This window comes from Pseudonaja textilis, chromosome 13 (genome assembly GCF_049901715.1).
Source record: "Pseudonaja textilis isolate UNSWEBS1 chromosome 13, rPseTex1.2, whole genome shotgun sequence".
NCBI classification, from domain to species: domain Eukaryota; kingdom Metazoa; phylum Chordata; class Lepidosauria; order Squamata; family Elapidae; genus Pseudonaja; species Pseudonaja textilis.
This window is the reverse complement of record NC_142002.1, coordinates 13523004-13547921: the sequence shown is the minus strand read 5'-3', so window position 1 is coordinate 13547921 and position 24918 is coordinate 13523004. Positions and strand designations below refer to the sequence as shown.

At 41.1% G+C, this 24918-nt stretch overlaps 2 protein-coding genes across 3 annotated transcripts in view; both read right to left on the bottom strand.

The window, feature by feature from the left end:
- Positions 1 to 3834, bottom strand: part of CEP152 (centrosomal protein 152) — a 32316-nt gene extending 28482 nt beyond the window's left edge. The window contains exon 1 of the mRNA XM_026709824.2: positions 3682 to 3834. The gene's annotated coding sequence lies outside the window, so the exon portion shown is untranslated. The remainder of the gene's footprint in view (positions 1 to 3681) is intronic.
- A 3004-nt stretch (positions 3835 to 6838) lies between these two features.
- Positions 6839 to 24918, bottom strand: part of SHC4 (SHC adaptor protein 4) — a 38012-nt gene continuing 19932 nt past the window's right edge. Inside the window, exons 3-12 of one of the 2 annotated variants that reach the window (XM_026709820.2) lie at positions 21428 to 21491; positions 20154 to 20273; positions 19357 to 19410; positions 18982 to 19033; positions 17162 to 17288; positions 13934 to 14111; positions 13687 to 13747; positions 11189 to 11308; positions 9562 to 9815; positions 6839 to 8675 (exon numbers count right to left, since the gene is read on the bottom strand). In XM_026709820.2, the coding sequence (XP_026565605.1) occupies positions 8532 to 8675; positions 9562 to 9815; positions 11189 to 11308; positions 13687 to 13747; positions 13934 to 14111; positions 17162 to 17288; positions 18982 to 19033; positions 19357 to 19410; positions 20154 to 20273; positions 21428 to 21491 (1174 nt within the window). In that variant the 3' untranslated portion in view covers positions 6839 to 8531. The remainder of the gene's footprint in view (positions 8676 to 9561; positions 9816 to 11188; positions 11309 to 13686; positions 13748 to 13933; positions 14112 to 17161; positions 17289 to 18981; positions 19034 to 19356; positions 19411 to 20153; positions 20274 to 21427; positions 21492 to 24918) is intronic. The other variant, XM_026709821.2, reaches the window with a different exon arrangement.

The following is a 24918-nucleotide window of genomic DNA, read 5'->3' as shown; positions in this document are numbered from 1 at the left end:
TTTGGTTCCTCAACTTTTAATCACTGAGCTCTTGATTTTCAGCTTCATTTGTGCAAGCAGATACTGTACAAGTATTACCACCTGCGTTAAATCACACTAGTTCAAAAATAGGAGCTATTTAAAAGATTGCCCCCTCCCAATTCATTGATCCCTTATTTATATATCAATAACCAGTTTTAGTGGATTAAAAGTGGCATATGTTATTACCTTATTTGTGAAATAAAATACAAATGGTTTCTTGTATCAAGGAAGGTTAACCAAATCCTTCTGATTTACTTAGAATGCACAGAAGAGGCTAAAAACTAGAATCTTGTAAAATTAAATCAAGAAAGCTGCCAAACCAACTCAGTGGATCTCCTTCAGATGCAGCTTGAGAACAGTAACAGTAGCCTATTCCAACTCATAATGGTGGCTATTTATTATTATAGAGAGTTTGGCTTCTTCTTAGATGTTGGACACCCATCCAGAATTCTTTGGGATTGGGGTGGATTAGAAATATGGTAAAAATTAATTATATATTGGCTTTAATTAAATAATTATATAAATAATTGATAACATTTCCATCTGTCAATTACAAAAGACCACAGCTTGGATCTGCACGTATACTATGCAGATACATTATGGCATCCTAGATTCTTGAGAAGAACTTCATGCAAATGAAGGCCAACGCCAACTGGGAGTTGCCATTTCACAATGTGGTCCATATAATAATAATAATATACCTGAAGAGTCCTTGGTGCCCTCTGAGCTTGCTTGTTTTCTTGCAAACGTTTCATTACTGGAACTAGGCAACACCATCCGTGCTAGTAAGGAGTGCTTGTTTGCTGTCAGTTTATATACTCTGGTGTCTTGCCTGTCGGTGTGGGTAGGGGCAGTTTCTTGATTGGGGTATTGCTTACTTGATTGTTGGACTGAAGTTAACCTTTCAACCCTGAGCTACAAATATTCCTCTTTATTAATAATATATCTGGCTGACTGTGCTATCAACCATAACAGCAATGGTTGGAATAGAAGAGAAAGAATTGGAGAAGAACACAAAATACAAAGACCTTCAAACAGAAATGGGACAATTGTGGGAATAGAAATAGAAAAGAATAGAATAGAGAAATAATAGGATAGGGAAAGGGAATGAATGAAATGGAATGGGATGGGATGGAATGGAATTCTTTATTGGCCAAGTGTGATTAGACACACAAGGAATTTGTCTTCGGTGCATAAGCTGTCAGTGTACATAAAAGATGATAAATCATGAGCACAATCATCATAAATACAAAGATATGTAATCCAATAAAATATAAATACAAAGATATGCAAAGATAGCCCCAATCGTAAGAGGCACCATGGGTGCAATTCCAAAACATCTGGAGCATCACTTTGAACACCATGGGCATTGGCAAAATCACCATCAGTCAACTTCAAAAGGCAAATCTATTCAAAACAGCTTCCATCCTGAGACCTTTTTAACCCAGTCAAACATCCACATCTGCCTATCCCAGATCCTTGGATAGGACTCAACGGATAATTTAGTATCCAAGACTATCACTAAGCGTTGTATTTAATGTTTTATGATGAATGTATTTTTACAATGACTATGATCATGATCTATCACTATTGTATGTACACAAGCAACAAACACTGCTAAACAACTCATTCCCACAACACTGTCAAACTATTTAGTAAGGCTATATTACTATTCTTCTTCTCATCTTTCCATATTCCTATCTCCTTTTCTACTTATGACTATAACTTTGCTGCTTGTATCTTTACCATTTATATTGTTTTAGTTTCCTAGTATGATTTATGTTGATTGCTTATTTAGTATAACCCTCAAAACGACTCTATAGGGCATTGCACACTAGAACAACTAGACACAAGAACAGTTTTTCCCCGCATGCCATCAGTCTGCTAAACAACTAATTCCCACAACACTGTCAAACTACTTACTAACACCATATTACTATTATTATTCTCATCCTTCCTATTACCTATCTCCTCATACTTATGACTATAACCGTATTGCTTGTATCTTTACAAATTATATTTGTTTCCTAGTATGATTTGATTGCTAAAAGATAGATAGATAGATAGATAGATAGATAGATAGATAGATAGATAGATAGATAGATAGACAGAGATAGATAGATAGACGGAGATAGATAGATGAGAGAAAGAGAGAGAGAGAGAGAGAGAGAGAGAGAAGAGAAAGAAAGAAAGAAAGAAAGAAAGAAAGAAAGAAAGAAAGAAAGAAAGAAAGAAAGAAAGAAAGAAAGAAAGAAAGAAGAAAAGAAAGGAAGAATTCTTTATTGGCCAAGTGTGATTGGACACACAAGGAATTTGTCTTTGGTGCAAATGCTCTCAGTGTACATAAAACAAAAGATGCATTCGTCAAGAGTCAAGAATCATCAGGTACAACACTTAATGATAGTCATAGGGTACAATTAGACTACAGTAGAGTAGAGTAGAATTAGAATAGAATTAGAATAGAATTAGAATCTTTTATTGGCCAAGTGTGATTGGACACAAAAAGAATTTGTCTTGGTGCAAATGCTCTCAGTGTACATAAAAGAAGATACATTTATCAGGAGTCATCAGGTACAAAACTTAATAATAGTCATAGGGTACAATTAGAATACAGTAGAGTAGAATAGAGTAGAATTAGAATTAGAATAGAATTATTTTATTGGCCAAGTGTGATTGGACACAAAAGGAATTTGTCTTGGTGCAAATGCTCTCAGAATACATAAAAGATACATTCGTCAAGAGTCAAGAATCATCAGGTACACTTAATGATAGTCATAGGGTACAATAAGCAATCAAATTACTGCTTATTATTATTAGTAACCTATGATTATCCCTAAGTGTTGTATCTTATGATTCTTGACTAATGTATTTTTCTCTTCTTTTTATGTACACTGAGAACTTATGCACCGAAGATGAATTCCTTGTGTGCTCAATTACACTTGGCCAATAAAGAATTCCATCTATCACTAAGGGTTGCAGCTTATGATTTATGATGAATGTATTTTTACGATGACCAGGATCATGATTTTCATTTATAGCTTTTGTGAACACTAAGAGTTTATGCACTGAAGACAAATTCCTTGTGTGCCCAATCGCACTTGGCCAATAAAAAATTATTCTAATTCTAACAAAAAGGCCAAATCCAGGCTGAACATCTGCCTGATACCACGTAAATATCCCTTCATACCCAATCCTCCAAGAATTCAACACTTGCCCTTTTTACTACCTCCCTCCACGACCACGTCTGCGAGGACAGTCTACAGCAGAGAACCCACCTCCCCACCCCATTTGGAAAGCGCGTGCCTTCTTCTCACGACAGACAAGGTTCTAGTCCGCAGTGAGGAACCGGCCTGCCTGTGGAAACTTTTTTTTTTTATTATTTAAAGAAAAGCTGCCTGTGCGGAACTTTTTTTTTAAAAAAAAAAAGTTGCTCCGAAGATGGGTCGTCAAGGAAACCACGAAGCGCCGCGGGAGAAGGAAAAGCGCTCCGAAGGGGAAGTCGAGGCCTCGTTTCCATAGCAACACCCGGTAACCGTCACCTGGGGCCCCTTCCTCGGGGGCTCAGCCGTCCACGTTCCCCAGGGGCCGGGCCTCACTTCCTCACCCACCCACCCCCACACACACATACCGCTGCCTTGAACAGCAATCCGGGCGCCTCACCTTGTTCCCGTCGCTTCGCATCCCCGCTCGAGGACCCTGTTTTCCTCCCCTTCCGTGTGACAACCGAACCCCTCCGTTCCTTCGGGGGAGGGGTCTTTACTTTATGGACGAGGCATCCATCCAATGATACAAGACGTCATCCTCTCGCGTCTTGCGTTGGAGACCTAGGGGAAGGCGGGACTTTCGCTCGTCTCTCTCTCTCTCTCTCTCTCTCTCTCTTTCCCCCCTCCCCTTCCTTAAGCAAGTTCGGTTGCTTCGCGCCGCTCAATTGCTTTTGAAAGCTGGCGCGGGCGGTGGCGGGAAGAGAAAGCGGACCAGCGATTGGCTGGGAAGTTCAGCCAATCGGGAGAGTGAAGGGCGGGCAAAATTACTTAAACCAAGGGTCTTCAAACTTTGCAAGTTTAAGACTTGCGGACTTCAACTCCCAGAATTCCTGAGCTAACATGACTGGAGGAAGAATTCTGGGAGTTGAAGTCCGCAAGTCTTAAAACTGTCAAGTTTGAAGACCCCCTATAAAAGTCTTTTAAATTAAACGCTTTTATTTAACAAGGGTGAGCAGTTTAGTGCTTAAACTTGGGGTTCATAAAGCCAAGCAAACAACACACTAAAAAAAGGCATAGATTAGGGTTCCCCCCCCCAAATTTAGCAATTTTAAGAGGAGTGGACTTCAATTCCCAGAATTCCCCAGACAGAATTCTGGGAGTTGAAGTCCACCTCAAAGTTGAAAAACATTGGCATAGATTTAAAAACCATACAAACCGAGATCATTTATCTTGAGCTCCAGAACTGGGGGGGTTGTTTTCAATACATTAAAAAATCCATTCGAATTACACTATCTCATACTTCTATTTTTAAACAATAACTAAAGGTAAAGGTAACTTCTTGTTATCTTTGAGCAATCAGAGTAAAACATTCTAGCTAAAGTGACTGCAAATTTATTCATAGATCTATCAATAAATGACTTGCCCACCCATTTCTGCATGCTAACAGATTCCCCGAATGAAATGTGTTTTTTTTTACAAATAGACAAAGTTAATTATATTTTATTAGAGTCATGAACCATCATAAAAATAAAAAGGCATGTAACAGAACCAAAAGTTTTAATTCCTGCCTGGACTACCTGTCAAGGCTTATTTGAGATGCTGCCCTGACAATCAGCTGATATGCCAAATTCTCCCCTCTCCTCTGATGGTAGCAATGAAAAATAACCAGAAAAATATTGCTTCTGGTTAAATGGACTTTGAAAGCAATGTTTGAACAAATGTTCTCCAAGGATGTTCCATCTCTTGAATTAAATAGCATTTTAACTATAAACCCCCCCTTGGAATTTTGGCTTATATTGCCTTTTAACTGCTCAGACTTCAACAACCTTGTTTGATCTGAAGAATGGGTCTCTTCTGCAAAAATGACATTCCGAAAAAAAAAAATTTGACACCCACATAAGACCCTTTCCAAGGAAAGGGAAAGCAAATTACCCTATGCAAGCCGCTGTGTTGGATTTTTTTACTAACTGGTAAAAAAAGATTAAGGCAAAATCTATCGTTTATGAAACATAATAGCTGATAATACTCACACATTAAGCCAAATGCAAATTAAGTGATGGCTTAATACAAAAGTATCAATTTGTCTGATCCTTCCTCTTTTAATCTACACCCATATTGCGTCTCCCTGGTCACTGATGTTACTGATCACTCAACATATTACACAGGGATGGGATTCAAATTTTTTTAACAACTGGTTCTGTGGGCGTGGCTTAGCTGGTGGGCATGGCTTGGTGGTCATGTGACTGGCTGGGTGTGGCCAACTCAACATCACTCACATCGAGGCACGCATCTACTCTCCTGGCCTCTCATGACTGTGGGGATGCTGCAACAGTTGTAAGTGTGAAAAATGGTCATAAGTCACTTATTTCAGTGCCACTGTAACTTTGAATGGTCACTCCACACAAGCAAAGTACCAGCAAAGGAGGGAAAAAAACTCCAGAGAAGTTCCTGAGAGGAAGTCTAGTCCTGCCCAGAATGTAATTAGGGTTAACGGAGAGGCAGTTTCTGTAAGCAACACCAGAATGTTTCCTTCCTGCCTTCCTTACAGGATTAGGCCAGTAATTTCTTCTAACATCCGGTTCTCCAAACTACTTAGAATGCTAACAACCGGTTCTAGAGAATAGGTGCGAACAGGTAGAATCCCACCCCGATATTACACATTGTTATTCTTTTGGCAAGCCACACATTGAAAGTGGGACAGAAAATATGCCTCTGAAAACAGATCCACCAAAAAAAATTTATTTGCAAACATTATGATCGTAAAGAAGAAACTGCTGCTATATGGATAACATACAAATTTCCAAGGATGAAAGTTGAAGGAGAGAATTACAAGTCTATTGCCTGGACAACTATTATAAATATGAATTTGAGATGGCATTGTGTGTGTGTGTACACACCTATAAATTTGAAGATACCCTGAGAAAACTCTATTTTGTGTCTATCTGTATCACATGCAATGCAATATTAAAGATGTACATTTAAAAGTAAAATCCATTCCTGCTACAGCTTAATGTACCACAATGTACCAGTACTTTTAAGCAGGTAAACAAACTAAGAAAGTACATCTTTATATGATGTCTGGATTTAGGATTATTTTCAAGTCCATGCAAGTGCTTGTGGTTGGCTTAAAATCTAGACGTTGGCCCTAATTCTAACTTTCAACATCACACCTCTCTGCTTACACACTGGGATGAATGAATCAGCTCTATACAATAAGTCATTGCTTGTTAGCATCCTGATTTATGAAGCCAGGATTCCTGGCTTAAACTGGCATGCAAAAATGGCCCTTGAGATTAGTAATACCCAGCCAAGGTGAGGGTGCTTAAGAGTTCACTTCAGAAATTCAAGCACTTGACTAGGATACCTGTTCTTGGTATGGGGTTGGATTAGAAGACTCTAAATTGTCTTCCAACTTCTATTCTGTAATTTTTGAGTCTACCCTTAAGAGTAACAGCTTAGCTTTGCTTCAAACAATGCTGGATTCATGTTTTTTTTCAAAGCTGCAAGGAATAGATTTGCAGAAATCTCTTCCTCTCCATGTTATATATAAATAACAGAACCACTCCAGGCATATTGATTTACAGACTATTTCCAGTTGAAAACACATACAGGGATAATGCGGCAGGAATGTTTATTTTTTTTAAAAAATCTTTTCTTAACGAATAGGAACAAATGAAACCCAATCCCCCAAAATACAGAATGAAGGAAAATATAAAGCGTGCGATAAAAAAAAATGAAATAGCTTCTAAACAAAAATATGGATTTGCTTAACTCTGAAATATAATGTACGATTGCTTTCTTTTATCTCAAACTGCCCAAACTATTTGCATTTGTCATTTTTATTTTTGCTGGTTCAGTTCCAGTGTCTTTATCTACAGGCCAGTAGGCAAACATTTTGCAGTTTAAGTTTACGCGAATCCTTTGGCATCCTGGTAGAACTGCATTATAAAATAGGATTACATGAGAAGGCTAAATCTAGCACATTGTTAGCATCCACTTCAAAATGAGAACTAATTACCATATATAAACTTAGTAAGCATTGTCGCCTCGTTTAAAAAACCAGCAACCTATAACTAGTCCAATCAGCAGCTAGCATCAGTATTCCATCAGACAGATTGGTGGGGATTTTTAATAATAAAATAATCAGTTTATTGCTGACTGCAAATCCCTTAGACTTTGTTGCATGAAACAGAAACAAAAATGACGATTTGTGGTTTTTATGATTAGACAGAATAAATTATAGGGCAAAAAAAAAAGTTATATTGTAACCACAGAGCAAGAGGTAAATTTATAATTGTACTTATAGGTGCTTCAAACATCACAAGTGACTTCTTTGTGTACCTTTTTTTTTCTTTCTTTTCTATTCTGTTTACTTTTTTCTTTCATGCACTTTTAGCTTGCTCTTTAACTTTTCTTCATTTCTTTCTCTCACCCTCCATTCGTTCTATTTGCCTTTCTCTTTTATTCTTAACATCTTTAATAAAAGTATATTTTACAAAATGAACTGAGCAAAACGATGCCTGTTGACGTCATGGACACACAGATGTTATTTCCTTGGCAGCAAGAGAGACGTGGTTTCTGTGGTCCTTCTTATTTTTTAAGTTCCCAGTCCGAGCGGCAGTGCTGAGATTTCCTTGTGGTCTCTCATCCAAATGCAAACCAAGTTCACTCTTTCTCAAGCGCCTTAAAAATCAGCCTAGGAATGACTCAAATTAATTTATCAGCTTAAAAAAGAACCACAGCTCCAGGAAAAATATGAGTCATTTCCCCAAATCTTGTACATTAAAAAGGCACATCTTCAAGGAAGGTTTGCTTCGGGAAGGTTGGCTTGTGCTTTGACATCTTTTTCTGATCTCTTCAAAATGTTTTGTGAGTATCTCTGGTTTATGATTTCTCCCCAACCTCTTGGTCTTTCCAGGAATATGTTTTGCAAATGTAAAATAGTTGTCGCTGGTCAGATGCAACATCGAAGTGTGATTAAATTCATGTTTCTCAATCTCAGCCACTCCAAGAATGTTTGGACTTCAATTCCCAGCATCTCCCAGTCAGCCATGTTGACTCAGGAATTCTGGGAATTGAAGTCCACACAAACATAAAGTTGTTGAAGTTGAGAAATATTGATTAGGCAGATGCATTGGACATAGACATATACAAACACACAAACAATTCATCTGCAACCTCATCAAGAGGTGTCTCCTATTCTTTGTCAAATTCTGTGCACAGAAAATGAGTCCAGAATAGGAATGCTGAGGAGATTGTGATAAAAGAATTATTCTTGAAAATGATGTGAGTCAACAAAAGTATTCCTTAGAATGCAGATGCCCCTAACCCTTTTCTTATAGGCTGGCAGAGCCTTAATTCACTTCCAGAGGACATGATTGGCAATTTGTTCTCCATATGGTAGCGGATAAGATGATCCACACTGTCGAATGTATGATCTTTGGTTCTAACCTGGGTGGGGAAAAGAGCATTCAAGAATTTAGTAAGTAAGAGGTCTTCAAATTCTACAATATGGTCACCCCCACTAAATGGTAGCATGAATTTGTGCTAAAAGAAGTTAAGGGTTTCGTTGGTGGTCTTCAAACTTGGCAAGTTTAAGACTTGTGGACTTCAACTCCCAGAATTCCTCCTCCAGTCATGTTAGCTCAGGAATTCTGGGACTTGAAGTCCACAAGTCTTAAACTTGCCAAGTTTGAAGACCCTTGTAAAGCTAGCACTGTTAACTAGTTGGGAAACGAAACATCTGCAAGAAAACAACCAAACTCAGAGAGTACCAAGGACCAGGGCTGGGATTCTACCAGTTCGCACCTATTTGCTGAACTGGTTGTTAACATTCTAAGCAGTTGGGAGAACCAGTTGTTACTGGCCTAATCCTGTAAGGAAGGCAGGAAGGAAACATTCTGGTGTTGCTTACAGAAACTGCCTCTCCGTTAACCCTTATTACATTCTTGGCAGGACTAGACTTCCTGTCTCAGGAACTTCTCTGGAGTTTTTTCCCCTTCCTTTACTGGTACTTTGCTTGTGTGGAGTGACCATTCAAAGTTACAATGGCACTGAAAAAAATGACTTATGACCATTTTTCACACTTACGACTGTTGCAGCATCCCCACAGTCATGAGAGGCCAGGCGAGGAGATGCGTGCCTCGATGTGAGTGATGTTGAGTTGGCTACTCCCAGCCAGTCACATGACCACCAAGCCATGCCCACCAACTAAGCCACGCCCATAGAACCAGTTGTTAAAAAAATTGAATCCCACCCCTACCAAGGACCCCTTCATTTCAACCCCCGAGTTACAACTATTCTCCTTTTTTGGGACCCTCGTCTCAGTTGTTCCTACCTTGCCTTCAGGATCCACCAACAAGAGATGTTTCACTTGTCCTCCTTGCAGCCCACTCAGGACGTATTGGCCAGGCGACGTTGTACTCTCCCGTACCAGAAAGTCTCCATTGTTTCTTAAGAGATTCTCGGCTTGTCTCCTGGATATCTTCCCATGATAACATTCTTCATTCCAAAGATCCATCTTTGCCTCTGTGATGCATCTGAGGCCTGCCATGTCCCCGGATCCTTTCTGCTCTACAGTTTCCAAGGCTTCTGAAAATGAAACAGAAGATATAAGGTAAAGGTTCCCCTCACACATACGTGCTAGTCGTTTCCGGGTCTAGGGTGTGGTGCTCATCTCCATTACAAAGCTGAAGAGCCAGCGCTGTCCGAAGACGTCTCCATGGTCAGGTGACCAGCATGACTAATCACCAAAGACGCACGGAACACTGTTACCTTCCCACCAAAGGGGTCCCTATTTTTCTGCTTGCATTTTTACATGCTTTCGAACTGCTAGGTTGGCAGAAGTTGGGACAAGTAACGGGAGCTCACTCCGTTATGCGGCGCTAGGGATTCCAACCGCCGAACTGCTGACCTTTCTGATCAACAAGTTCAGTGTGTTTAGCCACTGAGCCACCACATCGCACCGTAGAAGATATCGAGACTGTCTATTTCCAGTGTATGAGTTCACCCATCCTAAGGGAGTGGGGTTTATGCCTTGAATAAGCCACAGCTGTCATGATGTATACAATAGACTGTACCCACAGACCTAAAAAGAGCAGAGCATCACAATCCTTTAGCTCAGGGGGTTTCCAAATTTGGCAACTTTTAAGACTTCAATTCCCAGAATTCCTCAGCCAGCCATGAGTGAGTCACTAGCATGGATGATGTTACCTAGTTTGAAACGTTTGCAAGAAAAGCGCCAAGCTCAGAGAGCACCAAGGACCCCTCATTTCAACCCAGAGGTACAAATATTCTTCTTTATTTGGTATAGATCCTGCTTTGGCTGTAGTTTTCATTCATTTTAAAGCTGGCATGACAGCAATTTTCCAATACTTGATGGAATGTCAGGGAGAAGTAGATTTATGGATGTGGGTTTATGGATAGGATGAGAACCAATGGATGTTAGCTTTATGGAAGGAGACATAAATCTATTGTTATTCTGTTATAGAACAGTTTGGCTCCTGCAGTCATGAGCACTCCATCACTGCAGCTTTCAAAGGTTGGAGAGCCACTTGATTCCTGCTCTGAGTGGCAGGTCTGATTAAAAGATCTAAATCTCTTCCAGCTTTTATGATTCAAGACTTTCAAGAAGAGATTGGACTGCCATTTGTCAGAAATGGTGTAGGGTCTCCTGCTTGCGTGTGTGTTTGGGGGGGAGCGGGGTTGGACTAGATGACCTATAAGTTCCCTTCCAACTCTGTTAATTTGTTAGTGACAATCTGTTAGATTCTATTCCATGATCTTGACCCTGCCCTTGGGAGCGAAAGCTTAGCATTGCTTCAAACAATGCTGAATTCCTTGATAACGTTCCTGTTTCTTCTCAAAGATTCAAGGAACAGATTTGCAAAAAAAAAGAGAAACGGGCTTGAATGAGGAACTGGACTTGTGGAACTCTGTTCTGGAAGGAGGGATTCTGGCCATACCTGATGTAGCTTGTAAGTTTTGAGTATTGATATATCGGGGGTCATCAAAAAGATCCACTTTGCTGCTATTTTTCAGCAATGGAGCATCTTGATTTGCTGGCTGAGTTGATTTGCTGACATCTGCAATTAATCATCACAAGGAGATCTATCTTTAGCTTTTCCCCCCCAAAAAGCAACCCCAAAAAACTTATTCAACAGTACAAAATACTATCAAGTTAACCAAATTAATGTGAGTTATCCCACCAAAAAAGATAAGGGTGTCCGATTTCCTAGTATTCCTAGTATCCTCAGAAATCCTATGTCTAACATGCTGTCTGTCTTAAAGAAACTCACTGTTAAGGAAAATATCTAAACCACCCCATTCTGACTTAAATACAATTACTATAATGCTATCAATATCAATCAGAATAGAGCTGGAAGGGACTTTTGAGGTCTTCTAGTCCAAGCCCCTACTCAAGAAGGAGACCCTATGTTACAGACAGGTGGCTGTCCAGTCTTTACTTAAAAATCTCCAGTGATGAAGTACGCCTACAATTTGTGGTGGCAAGCTGTTCCACTGGTTAATTGTCCTCACTGATGGGAAGTTTCTCCTCAATTCCAGGTTGCTTCTCTCCTTGGATAGTTTTGATCCATCGTTTCCTGTCCTGCCTTCCTTGGTGCTTTGGAAAACAAATTGATCCCCTCCTCTTTGTGACAGCCTCTCAAATACTGGAATACTGCTATCAAGTCCCCTCCTGGTCATTTTCTCTCTCTCGAGACTAGCTGTACCCAATTCCTGCAACCATTCTTCATATGTTTTTGTCTCCAGGCCCTTCATTGTCTTAGTTGCTCTTCTTTACACTTTTTTTTCCAAAATATCAACATCTTTTTTTATAATGTGGTGAATTCTAATCACCCTGAAAAGTCTGATTGAAAAGTGTGGACTGCATTAGCATGGATAAGAACATGGAAAAAAGAATACGTAAAGAGTCAAGGGTGGGATTCACATTTTTAACAACTGGTTCTGTGGGTGTGGCTTAGTTGGTGGGTGTGGCTTGGTGGTCATGTGACTGGGTAGACATGGCTTAGTGGTCATGTTATTGGCTGAGAGTGGCCAACTCAATATCACTCACATCGAGGCACGCATCTCCTCGCCTGGCCTCTCATGACTGTGGAGATGCTGCAATAGTCGTAAGTGTGAAAAATGGTCATAAGTCACTTTTTTCAGTGCCATTGTAACTTTGAATGGTCACTCCACACAAGCAAAGTACCAGCAAAGGAGTGGAAAAAAACTCCAGAGAAGTTTCTGAGACAGGAAGTCTAGTCCTGCCCAGAATGTATTAAGGGTTAACGGAGAGGCAGTTTCTGTAAGCAACACCAGAATGTTTCCTTCCTGCCTTCCTTACAGGATTAGGCCAGTAATTTCTTCTAACAACCGGTTCTCCGAACTACTTAGAATGTTAACAACTGGTTCTAGCGAATAGGAGCGAACTGGTAGAATTCCAACCCTGTAAACAGGGCTAATGAAATCATGATTTGGAGTAGAGGGAAGCATTTTACTTCTTCTCTTTCTCCTTCTTCCTTACAGATCCTTACAAATGCTTTACTTTCTATTGAACTCCATCCTGAGGAAGTCTCAGGAGGCCTCAAAAAGAAGTCTTGACTATTCCCAAGAAGTCCCCATGTCCTTCCATTTTTGATGGCTCCTGGGAGACTCTTTTGGTGGCTTATTGAACCAGATCAAAATGACAATACCTATTCTAGAATGTGAAGATGTATAAAACAAGCTCTCAGGCTATTATTAGTTGAACAGAATAGCATCCAATCTTTATCTTTGCTACTTCTCTTTGCCTGTAATTTAGCCCTAGGCACCCTGAATGAAGGATGGCTCATTTCACTTGTTATCCCCCTATATTAGCTCTTTAGTTTAGGTTAGGTTAGTTTACTTTACTTTACTTTACTTTACTTTACTTTACTTTACTTTACTTTACTTTACTTTACTATACTATACTATACTATACTATACTATACTATACTATACTATACTATACTATACCTTATTGTCATTGCACCTCATACAATGAAATCAAACACCATCTTCAGTGCACATCATGACCATGGAAATAAATGCAAACACACATCCTTCACACTCCACACATTGAACCGAAAACCCCCAACACCGCACCAATACTGTACTATACAGCAGAATTCAAAAGAGCTACTGCCCTGGGATAGAAGCTGTTTTTCAGCCTGTTTGTCCTGGTTTTTATTATCCTGTACTGGCTGCCAGATGGTAATAGTTCAAAAAAAAAGGTTCCCAGGATGAGATGGATCTTTGAGAATGTTTTAAACTTTGTTAAGGCAGCGGGAGCTATAACGCTCTTCCAAAGAGGGGAGAGGGTTTTTGGGCAAGATAGAGGCAATTTTGGATTACTAACAGGTTAAGAATGGATTCTTTGATTTCCTTCACCAAGACAGGAAGGCAGGAACCAGCTCTGTGTAAGATACAGGCAACCCACCTACTGCTCGTTGCTCATCTGGACAGTTTTCATAAAGCTGCTTACAACTGGGACTATCATCCTAAAAAAAAAAGGAAAAAAGAAATACAGAAACAAATTACTATGAGGAATTCTTAGCAGATTCAGACTCTAAACAGTGGTAAGAGATTAACTCAAGAATTCAGGCTGATTATTCCAGAAGGCATAACATCCATTCTAAGGTAAACCCGGTGTAATACTCAATGATGATGATCACACATATGCTTACTCCACATTGTTGCTGCTCAGTCTGGATGGGCCAGTTGATCCTTTCTTCTGGGATTATCTTCAGTCTGACATCTGACAGCCCACCTACAGGAGGTTCCTTCCCAGGAATTTCATTATAGTATCCACAGTCCTCCTTCTCTTGAATATTCCAGGTAGATCCATCAAGACTCACCCCTTCTCTGTGCAAAAAACAAGCAACAGCTGAAATATAAAACTTTGGCAGCACCACATTAAATCAGAGGGTGGTTTATTATTTCTGAGGGGTCCTTGGTGGTCTCTGAGCTAACCTGCTTTCCAGCTCTGTTCTCCTGTGAAGACCCAGCCAATCAGCTGGGACTCGGGAGGTGGAGAATAGATGGGGGCGGGGCCAGTCAGAGGTAGCATTTGTCGGTCCTCCAAACTACTCAAAATTTCTGCTACCGGTTCTCCAGAACTGGTCAGAACCGCTTGAATACCACCTCTGGTCTGCAAGGAAACAAGCAAGCTCAGAAAGCACCCGGGATCCCTCATTTCAAACCTGAGCTACAAGTGTCCCCCTTTAATATTTCTGTTCTCCATTCCTATACAAAGGCTCAAAAAAGAAAAGAACAATCTAGACAAATGACTACAAAAACGGCACAGGAAAAGAAGCATTAGAATTTTAAAAACTAAACTCAGGTTTTAAAAAGCAGCTGGTTAAAGAAGTAAGGAAGCCAGTCATCACACTGGACTACTAAAAGCCTTCTCCTTCTTTGGAACTGACAAGACGTCTAAACTTGGTCATGATTGAACTGAGATCCCTTCACATCTTCTGCCAATAATAATAAAAACAGTGATCTATGAGCTACTTCTCAAAGGCTGCTGGGAGAACCCTGGAGGAGGGATTCTTCTGTGAAATTTGGAGAGAGAAAAAAACAAGGGTGAGGATAAGGGTAGGGATATACGTGCCTATATATTCCCCACCCTTATCCTCACCCTTTTTCCCCCCCCCCCCGCACAAATTTAATAAAAGAATCTCTCCTCCAGGATTCTCCCAGCAGCCTTTGAGAAGTAACTCACCATTTTTTTAAATTTATTTTTTCATTGGAACAAATGACAAAAAATATGTGCCTAAGGGGCGCGGTGGCTCAGTGGCTAAGACGCTGAGCTTGTCGATCAGAAAGGTCAGCAGTTCAGCGGTTCGAATCCCCAGTGCCGCGTAACAGAGTGAGCTCCCGTTCCTTGTCCCAGCTTCTGCCAACCTGGCAGTTTGAAAGCATGTCAAAAAAATGCAAGTAGGAAAATCGGGACCACTTTGGTGGGAAGGTAACAGCGTTCCGTGCGCCTTCGGTGTTTAGTCCTGCCAGCCACATGACCACGGAGACGTCTTCGGACAGCGCTGGCTCTTCGGCTTTGTAATGGAGATGAGCACCACCCCCTAGAGCCGGAAACGACTAGCACGTATGTGCGAGAGGAACCTTTACCTAAACATGCCTCTCCCCACTCCGCTTTATAGTATGTCTTCTGAATAGAACAACTTGTGTTGAGTCTTGATTTTTAATTTAGAAGAACATAATTTGATGAACAGACAGGAACAGGAAAGAAATGTGGGGCCATGCCGTTTGATTAGGAGAACATGACTCAAGAATTTAATTATGTGATTCACAGGAACTGAAAAAGACATTTTCCATCTGTTCATCTCCCGGGGCAGCGGGATCAACATTGAATATACAGTATGAGTTTTATTTGCCTTCTCCAGCCTGGTGCCCTCCAATTGTCTTAGGTTTTATGTACTGAAGGCCTATACCCGTGATGGCGAACCTGTGGCACACAGAGCTATTTGCGTGTGCATGCGAGTTCCAGCCAAACCTACCTGCACTGTGCATGTGCACACCTCCCAGCTGATTTTTGGAGCATTTGACGCCGTTTTTGCCCTCCTGGAGGCTTGAGCGAAGACTTGCAACCTCGGGAGGCCAAAAAACGGGCCTTCCGGAAATACCAGAAGTGACAAAATGGGCCCATTTTCAGCCTCCCAAGGCTGCAGAGACTTCCCTTGAGCTCCGGGAGGGCGAAAACAGCCTCAAACGAGCCAAAAATCAGCTGGGAGGTGCACACATGCACAGTGCAGGTAAGGGGGTGGGGCGGGGATGTTGCACATGCATTGCATTGTGGGTGCCGGTGTGCGCATGCTTTCGGCACACCGCAACAAAAAGGTTCACCATCCCTGGCCTATACTGCTCAGACAATATGAATGCTGCAATCCAACACAACTGGACTCTTAAACTGGAAAATAAATCTGATCCGGCTAGCAAAACATGAAGGAATACCCTGCACAGCAAGTGACACCTTTCACGGTACAATTGCAAGACATTCCTTTTAATTCGAAAATCTGTAATTTGTTTCCCTTTTGGAATCGCAAGGTATCATTAGCATCCTAATTTAATGAAACACGGTTGAATAAATGTGAATTTACTGTTTGACCTAGCTTGCTGTTCTTCCTCCTGTCTCCAAGGCCGTTCCAACATTAGATAGTCCTCGACTTAGGATTACAATTAAGCCCCAAATTTCTGTCATTAAGCGAGACAGTTGAGTTTTGCCACATTTTATGACCTTTTTGCCCCAACTGTTAAGTGAATCACTTCAGTTGTTACGTGAGTTACACAATTGCCATGAGAATCTGGCTTCCCCGTTGACTTCTCTTTGTCAGAAGGTCACAAACGGAGATCATGTAACCATCATAAATACATGCATCTAAATACTAATCACATGACCATGGAGATGCTGTAACGGTCGTAAGCGTGAAAAACGATCATGGGTCGCTTTTTAAAGTGACATTGTCATTTTGAACCAGTGGTGAGATTCAATTTTTTTTACTACCAGTACTGTGGGCGTGGCTTGGTGGGCATGGCTTGGTGGGTGTGGCTTGGAGGGCATGGCTTGGTGGGCATGGCAGGGGAAGGATACTACAAAATCTCCATTCCCTCCCCACCCAATTAACCTGCTTTACAGCTCTGTTCTCCCATGCAGGGCAACAAAAGAAGACCCAGCCAATCATCTGGGACTCGGGAGGCGGAGAATAGATGGGGGCAGGGCCAGTCAGAGGTGGGATTTGCCGGTTCTACAAACTACTTAAAATTTTCGCTACCAGTTCTCCAGAACCTGTCAGAACCTACTGAATCCAACCTCTGCTTTGAACAGTCACTAAATGAATGTTTGTAACTCAAGGGTTACCTGACCAGGTTCCAGCTGCCTTCCGAGAGCCTTTGCTTACCTTTCTTTGGAAGCAATCAAAGCAGGAGGAGTTTTCAGGTATTGCTTGAACCGAAGTTCAAAAGCTTGTCCGATGGTATTGATGAGCTCTTGAGCTATTCCAGAGGGACATTCCAAAATATGGCATGCTGAAAAAAATAAAAGCCAGAAGGAAAAGGGATGTGAAAGAAACACAGGTGGTCCTCGACTTACGACCACACGATGGGCCCCCAAATTTCTGTCTCTAAGCAAGACATTTTTAAAGTGAGTTTGCTCCATTTTCGCACCTTTCTTGCCGCATTTTTTAAGTGAGTCCCTGCAGTTGATAGGTATTGTGGTTCGCCGGCAGCAGGTGCGGACGGCAGAGGTCTCTGATAGCGAGGACTCAGACACGGGGCCTGCGGGTGATTCAGGGATGGGGCCAGGACTATCGGAGAGGGGCGTGCTGCCTTCAGAGAGCTTGTGGAGGCTTGTAGCAGTGACTCAGAGGACCTCAGGAAGCCTGTGCCCAGTGTGTGTGCGCGCAGGGCTGCTCGAAGAAAAGACCAGCTGAAGCAGCAAGGGCGACTTGGGAGTAAGGCTGCAAGGTGATGGTCCCTCCCATAAGGGATAAAAGCCAGCCCTCGGGGATGGGTTCTTTGCAGGAAGCAAAGAAGTTCTTTAGACTCATAGTCCTCGTTGAAGCCCTGCTTACTCAGGCTTGTTTTTGAAACTACTGTCGGTGGATATTTAATCAGTAATTAATCTTCTGTTCTCGGCAGCCCTTTGCAACCTTGAAAGGGCTTGCTTTTGATATTGGACAATTAGATTTAAATATTTTTTGGCTGGGAATGCACTGAATTCCCAGCACTGCATTAAGAAAGGTTTGCTTTTATACACAGTTTGTGGTTGCTTAATTTGAACAAGGCTTGGGTCAGAACAATAAGTTAGTAACATGGTTGTTAAATGAATCTGGTTTCCCCGTTGACTTTGCTTATCAGAAGGCCGCCAAAGGGGATCATGTGATCCCTGGGACCCTGCAACTGTCATAAAGATGAGTCGGTTGTCAAGCGTCTGTCATGTGATCGGTTTTTGAACCCTTGGCAACAGGCTCACCTTTACAAATGCTTGTGGCATCCCATTATCACCATGATTTTTGAGGGGTTTTGCCATTTCTCACCATTTCTCACAAAAAAACGTTCATTGGATAAAATGGATTTGCTTAACAACTGTGGTGTTTGTTCGCATGAGGGGAATCCATTGAACAACTACTATGACTTACAATTATAATGCCAGGCTCAATTAATTTTTTAAAAAAATCAGGGGACTACCTGTATTTTTAGAATCACAACCCAACAGTCTCAATTTACTTTTCCCTTTTTTTTTTTTTTTACTGTATTTTGGATTAAAAGCAGGGCTTGTAGGATCAGGGCAATTAAAATCTAATTCATAGGAAGGGCAACTGTTTGAAAAGGCTGCAGCATAGAATGTTCCAGAGACTGTACCATCATGCCTTTGGCTTGCAAGAATCAAATTTTGTTAGTTTGCATAGTTTTGCTGGCCCGTGAAGAACGTTATGTTGAAATTTGATTGAGACTTCCTTCCTTCCTAGCCACACTTCCACATCTTAGCCATCAGAGGGCACTTTTATAACAATAAATTGGGAAGAATGACTGCAAATAGGTTACAGAGGTAAAGCTTTGTTTTTTAATTATTATTATTTAAATAAGAAAATTGCCCACTTAATTCATACCCAGGAGATAAAGATAGAGAAGAAATTAGATATTTTTAAAATAATAATTTTCCCAATGAAAAGATTGGGAACTTGTCCCCAGATTTTTCTTAAAAAATTATTGGGTTTACCTCTTTGATTAACAGGATCTTTAGCGACATAGGCGACATAATCTGTAGTATCCTAAAATACACACAAAACAAAAAGGAACAAGCATTTTAAACATTAATATTGTTTCATATTTCAAAATAACCTATTCCCTTGACTACTAGGTTTCAGTGGTCAATAAAAGGAGGGAGTTTATAAAAAGATAACAAAAAATTAAAATAAGAGAATGACTGAGCTAAGAGATAAAGGTTTTCCACTCTGAGCATCATTTTCTTCAATATGCTGCCTTCTATCATTGAAACGTATTCCAAATTTGATGAGATTCAGCCCTGCCACTGATTCTGTGTTAGTCCTCGTTCATTTCCAGCATGTTCTTCAATTGAAACCGCTATACTTACTGGATCCCCTCCAGAGGCAAATGAAATGGACTGCATATGGTGGTTTGCAATAATCTGGGAAGGAAAAAGAAGAAATCTGTGAAGTCCATGAATAGCTCATCCAGAAACGATTGGAAAATTATCTCTGCAAAGCTCATCATATTGAGAATTCATAAATTCTGCTTACAGACCACCGTAGGTTGTCAGATAAAAGCACCCAAAAGCAAAGAAGAAAGACCAAATGCTCAGAACAGACAATTTCCTCCAACAGCCATATATCCCCAGCTTCTGGCTATTCTATGAAACCCAAAGACTCCATCTGCGCACCCCTGAAAGATCCTATAGAGATGCATGTAATCCATGGCCAGAAAGTTGAAGACCTGTGGCCTCCAGTTCCCAGAATTCCCCAGCCAACATGGCTGGTTGAAGAATTATGGGAGTTGAAGGCCACAAGTCTTAAGGTTGTCAAGGTTAGAGACCCCTGGATTACAATACTGGACTAGAAACTGAAAGGAGTTTTAGTGCCACCTGAGGCACCAAGCCAGATGGCTGACCTTGGGCCAGTCACTTTCTGTCAGTCCTAGGAAGCAGACATAGGCAAATCACTTCCAAAAAGCCTTGCCCCAAAACTTCAGGGACCAGTTCAGATAGTTGCTGGGAGTCAACACTACTCAAAGATAGGAAAAAAAACTAATTAACTTTGTTGGAGTATTGCAACAGAGTGCATTCAGAAGCAAAATAATTCATGACAAGGTATAGCCAAACATTAGATCTGCAGCCTGTGCTGCTTGGATCATAGCCTGAAGGACCAAGCATACCTGATGGCTGTCGGTGTTCAATAAAGTAAGACTGGTTGTTGAGATGGTCAGTTTTATATGCATGCCAGAAAACTGAAGATTGCTTTTGCCAAGCACAGGAGAAAGAAATTTAGCCGGAGGCTGTAAAGACAAGCAGAATGTTGATTTCTTATTTCATATTTCACCTAACAGCAGTCGATGGTTTCACTTACAGATGTTTGTTACAAGGCTCTTGTCAGGATTCCGGCAGTTACCCCCATTTAAATCATGAGTCTTGAGCCAAACTTCCAAAACTCAAAAAGGATTTATTGAGAGTTAATATGCCGGCACTGCCTGGGTGTAGCCGACTCTGAGACAATCATTCATTGTCACCCTTGACCCTGGTTTTTGCAAGCTGCTGCACTGCTCCCCCCTCCCTTTCTGTTGACAACTCTAAAAAGACCAGAGAAATATTTTATGAGTGGATAGCTCCTCCCAGAAATGTCCTGGGACACCCTCAGTCAAGAGTCTTCAAACTTGGCAAGTTTAAGGCTTGTGGACTTCAACTCCCAGAATTCCTGAGCTAACATGACTGGAGGAGGAATTCTGGGAGTTGAAATCCACAAGTCTTAAAGCTGTCAAGTTTAAAGACCCCCTGATATCTATCTATCTATCTATCTATCTATCTATCTATCTATCTATCTATCTATCTATCTATCTATCATCATGTCTCTAATCAATATCTATCTGTTAATCATCTATCTATATCTATCTCTATATCCTGTCTCTAATTTATAACATCTATAGCTCTGTCCATCTGTATCTGTCTATTATCTATCTATCCTATCTATCACCTGTCTCTCTAATCAATATCTATAGCTATCTGTTAATCATCTATATCAAGGGTCTTCAAACTTGGCAAATTTAAGACTTGTGGACTTCAGCTCCCAGAATTCCTGAGCTAAAATGACTGGAGGAAGAATTCTGGGACTTGAAGTCCACAAGCCTTAAAGCTGTCCAGTTTGAAGACCCCCTGCCCTCAGTGGACAATGCTAGAGAATCCAGACATGGTTTCTCATTAGCTTGAAAGTGGTAACAACCCTGCTTCTGGGAGCCCAAGGTTGGAAAGGTTTTTAATATTCCATGCTAATGGAACAACATTCATTAATTTCCATTCATTCATGATATGAGGAGCCCCTAAGACATGCAGATGCATTTTATATGTGTTGATGGTTCAAGTAAAAGGTAAACCTCTGAAGGCCCAGGAAGAGTTCTTCCCCTCAAAGAAGCGAGTCAGGCATCAAAGATAGATTTACCTTCCGTTTTTTTGTGTTCCCATGTATTCCTGGCACAGCTTCACACAGACGACTTATTGCTTCCCTGGAAAGAAAGAAAAAAAGGAAAAGGATTTACATCAAAAATGGGGGAAAGAGAAACCATCAATTAAGGATCCATGCAGCATTGAATAGAACTTCAAGTTTGTCCGTCTGAGATTTCAATTATTTGTGGTCTTAGGATAATGCTTTTTATGTTTGGAGCCAGTGGGGCCCATGGCCATCACTCATCAAATGCTTCCAGCTGTTCTGGACCAACATTTCTCCAAGAGATGAAAGCAACCCAGACAATATTTCTTCCAGTTCTGCCACCCCAATCATCCTGGAAGGTAGGTTTGGATGAGAAAGAAAGAGTAACTGGCCCAGGGTTAGTTATCAGCTATCTATCTACCATCTATTTATCTGCAATCTATCTATTCATTCCCATCCATCCATCCATCCATCCATCAAGCCAATCCCGTGAACCCACCCACTCACTCACCCATCCAACCATCTTTTTAACAGAGTTGGAAGGAACCTTGTAGGTCATCTAGTTCACACACACACACACACTCAAGCAGGAGACCCTAAACTCATGGCCAGGGGTGGGATTCAAATTTTTTAACAACCGGTTCTGTGGGCATGGCTTAGGTGGTGGGCGTGGCTTGGTGGTCATGTGACTGGGTGAACGTGGCTTGTGGTCACGTTATTGGCTGGGCGTGGCCAACTCAACATCATTCACATCGAGGCACGCATCTCCTCTCCCGGCCTCTCATGACTGTGGGGATGCTGCAACAGTCGTAAGCGTGAAAAATGGTCATAAGTCACTTTTTTCAGTGCCATTGTAACTTTGAATGGTCGCTCCACACAAGCAAAGTATCAGCAAAGGAGGGGAAAAAAACTCCAGAGACGTTCCTGAGACAGGAAGTCTAGTCCTGCCAAGAATGTAATAAGGGTTAACAGGCAGTTTCTGTGAGCAACACCAGAATGTTTCTTTCCTGCCTTCCTTACAGGATTAGACCAGTAATTTCTTCTAAAAACTGGTTCTCTGAACTGCTTAGAATGTTAACAACCAGTTCAGCGAATAGGTGCAAACTGGTAGAATCCCACCCCTGCTATCCATCCATCTCTACCCATCTACCCCATCCATCCAACCACCCATCCATCCCTTTTTGGTTTTGTAATGGTATGTGGGATGCCCTTGGGAGACAGAAGGAAAAGAATGGACAATGGTCCGTCCAAAGACATTCGAGTCTGAAAGAGAAGGGTGACAAAAGTGTCTCAGAAGGGATCCTCCTTCCTTCTGGGCAACATAAAAGTGAAGGAAGGGAGGGATACTTTCAGGAATTCTATTAGATTCTTAAATTCTGTAAGCTTCTAATAATGAAAATACCTCAGAATAGGTATAGAACTAGCATTCCAGTACTCCTTATCTGGATGACCTCACTAGGCTAATAGGTTTAAATACTGAATATATTTTCCTACTGCTTTTTTTTTTAAAAAAACAAGATTATATCCATGCTTTTTTTTTTTACTGATGCAATTATATGGATTTTATTATTACACCGCTGCATCTCTCGGGTGCTCTTAGGAAAATAGCAGGATGTAAATAAGTGCATTCATTGCAATGGAGCTCAGCCTCACTCCCATCCCATAAACAGCTAATGAGAGAAAAAAGCCTTGCCAGATTCCTCAGCAATTAAATTGGCCTTTATTAAGATTTAAAAAAAAAAAACCCTTCATGAAACCCATCCAGGAGCCCAGGAGTGAATGGAACAGAGAGGCTGAATGAAATAAGGGGAACGTGGAGGCAACTAGCATTTGGCAAAGGATGAATACTCAAGTTGCTTCCTCCAAAACCCACTGGGTAGAATGAGTAAGGCCCAAGCAACCCCATAACAAGGATTCTCATTCTTGAGAGGATAAAAATATCAGAATGTTGGGAACCGCTATCCCGCTCAGTAATTTTCCACTCTATGCAGGGTTACAAAAATGGCTCCCAAATGGTTCTCAGTATTGTCCAACAGAACATTGCTTTTTCCAATAGAACATTCCTTGCTAAACACTGAAGGATATTTGTTGCCTGTTGTGTTGTTCAGTCACTAAGTTGTGCCCAACTCTCTGTGACCCCACGGACACTCTGTTCTGCAGTCTCCTGGAATCTGACCAAACTGCATCAGCAACGTTATCTAACCACCCCATCCTCTGCCATCTCCTTCTCTCCTTTCGCATTCAATCTTTCCCAACAAAGGGCCCAGCAGAGATTATACTACCTGAGACTTCTCAGAAAACAACAACAGAATGAAAAACTGCCGGTGACCTTCTACCACTGCACCATAGAGAGTATCTCAACTTACTACACCTCTGTATGGTTTGCCAATTGCACAGTGGCAGATAGGACAGCACTCCAGAGGGTTAACGTCATTGCCCAGAGGATCATGGGTTGCCCTCTCCTCTCTTTGGAAGAGCTTTAGAGCTCCTGCTGCCTTAAGAAAGTTCAAAACATTCTCAAAGATCCATGTCATCCTGGGAAGCCTTTTTTTTTAAACTATTACCATCTGGCAGACAGTACAGGATAATAAAAACAAGGACAATTAGGCTGAAAAACAGCTTCTATCCCAGGGCAGTAACTCTATTGAATTCTACTGTATAGTGCAATATTAACAGCAATATTAGGGGTTTTCAATTCAATTGTATAGAATGTGAAGGATGTGTGTCCGTGTTTTATTTTTATAGTTATAATGTGCATTGAAGATGGTATTTAACTTCATTGTACGAGGTGCAATGACAATAAAGTAAACTAAAGTAAAGTAAACATCAGGCTCTTTCTCAAGGAATCCTCCCTTGTCATTTTGTGACCAAAGTATTTGCACTTCAGCTTCAGGATCTGAATTCCAAGGAACAATCAAGGTTGATTTCCTTCAGGATTGATTGATTTGATCTCTATGTAGCTCCAAGGGGCTCTCAAGAGCCTTTCCCAACATCACAATTCTCTAGCATCAAAGAATCTTTACTCTGACCAACTTGTGGTCTGTTGGATAGATGGAATCATGCACTGCACTAAATTAAAGATGGTGTCATTCAACAGACAACAATTAGATGGATTAATCCAACACATTAAAAGAATTAAGCATAGGTTACAAATTATACTGGGGGAAACATGCAACAGGCTAAATAACCACCAAGAACTCCCACCAAGTTCAACAGTGCAGAAGGATTTCCAGAGGGAAATCAAAAATGGAAATCAAGATGGTGGCCGCGACTACATGATTAGAGTCTCACTACTTTCTTGCTTGGAACACATGCAAAACGAGGACAGGGCTTCAATGTTGCAGCTGCCATTTTGATTTTTCTGGACTCCCTACTGTGGAAACACCAGATACAACACATGAACGCCACCAGTTTGTCCTCTGCCATCTATTTTCCACAAGTTCATAACATTTCTGGTTGCCAAAATAAATAAATATTAAAACTGTGATCAAATGGTCAATGAG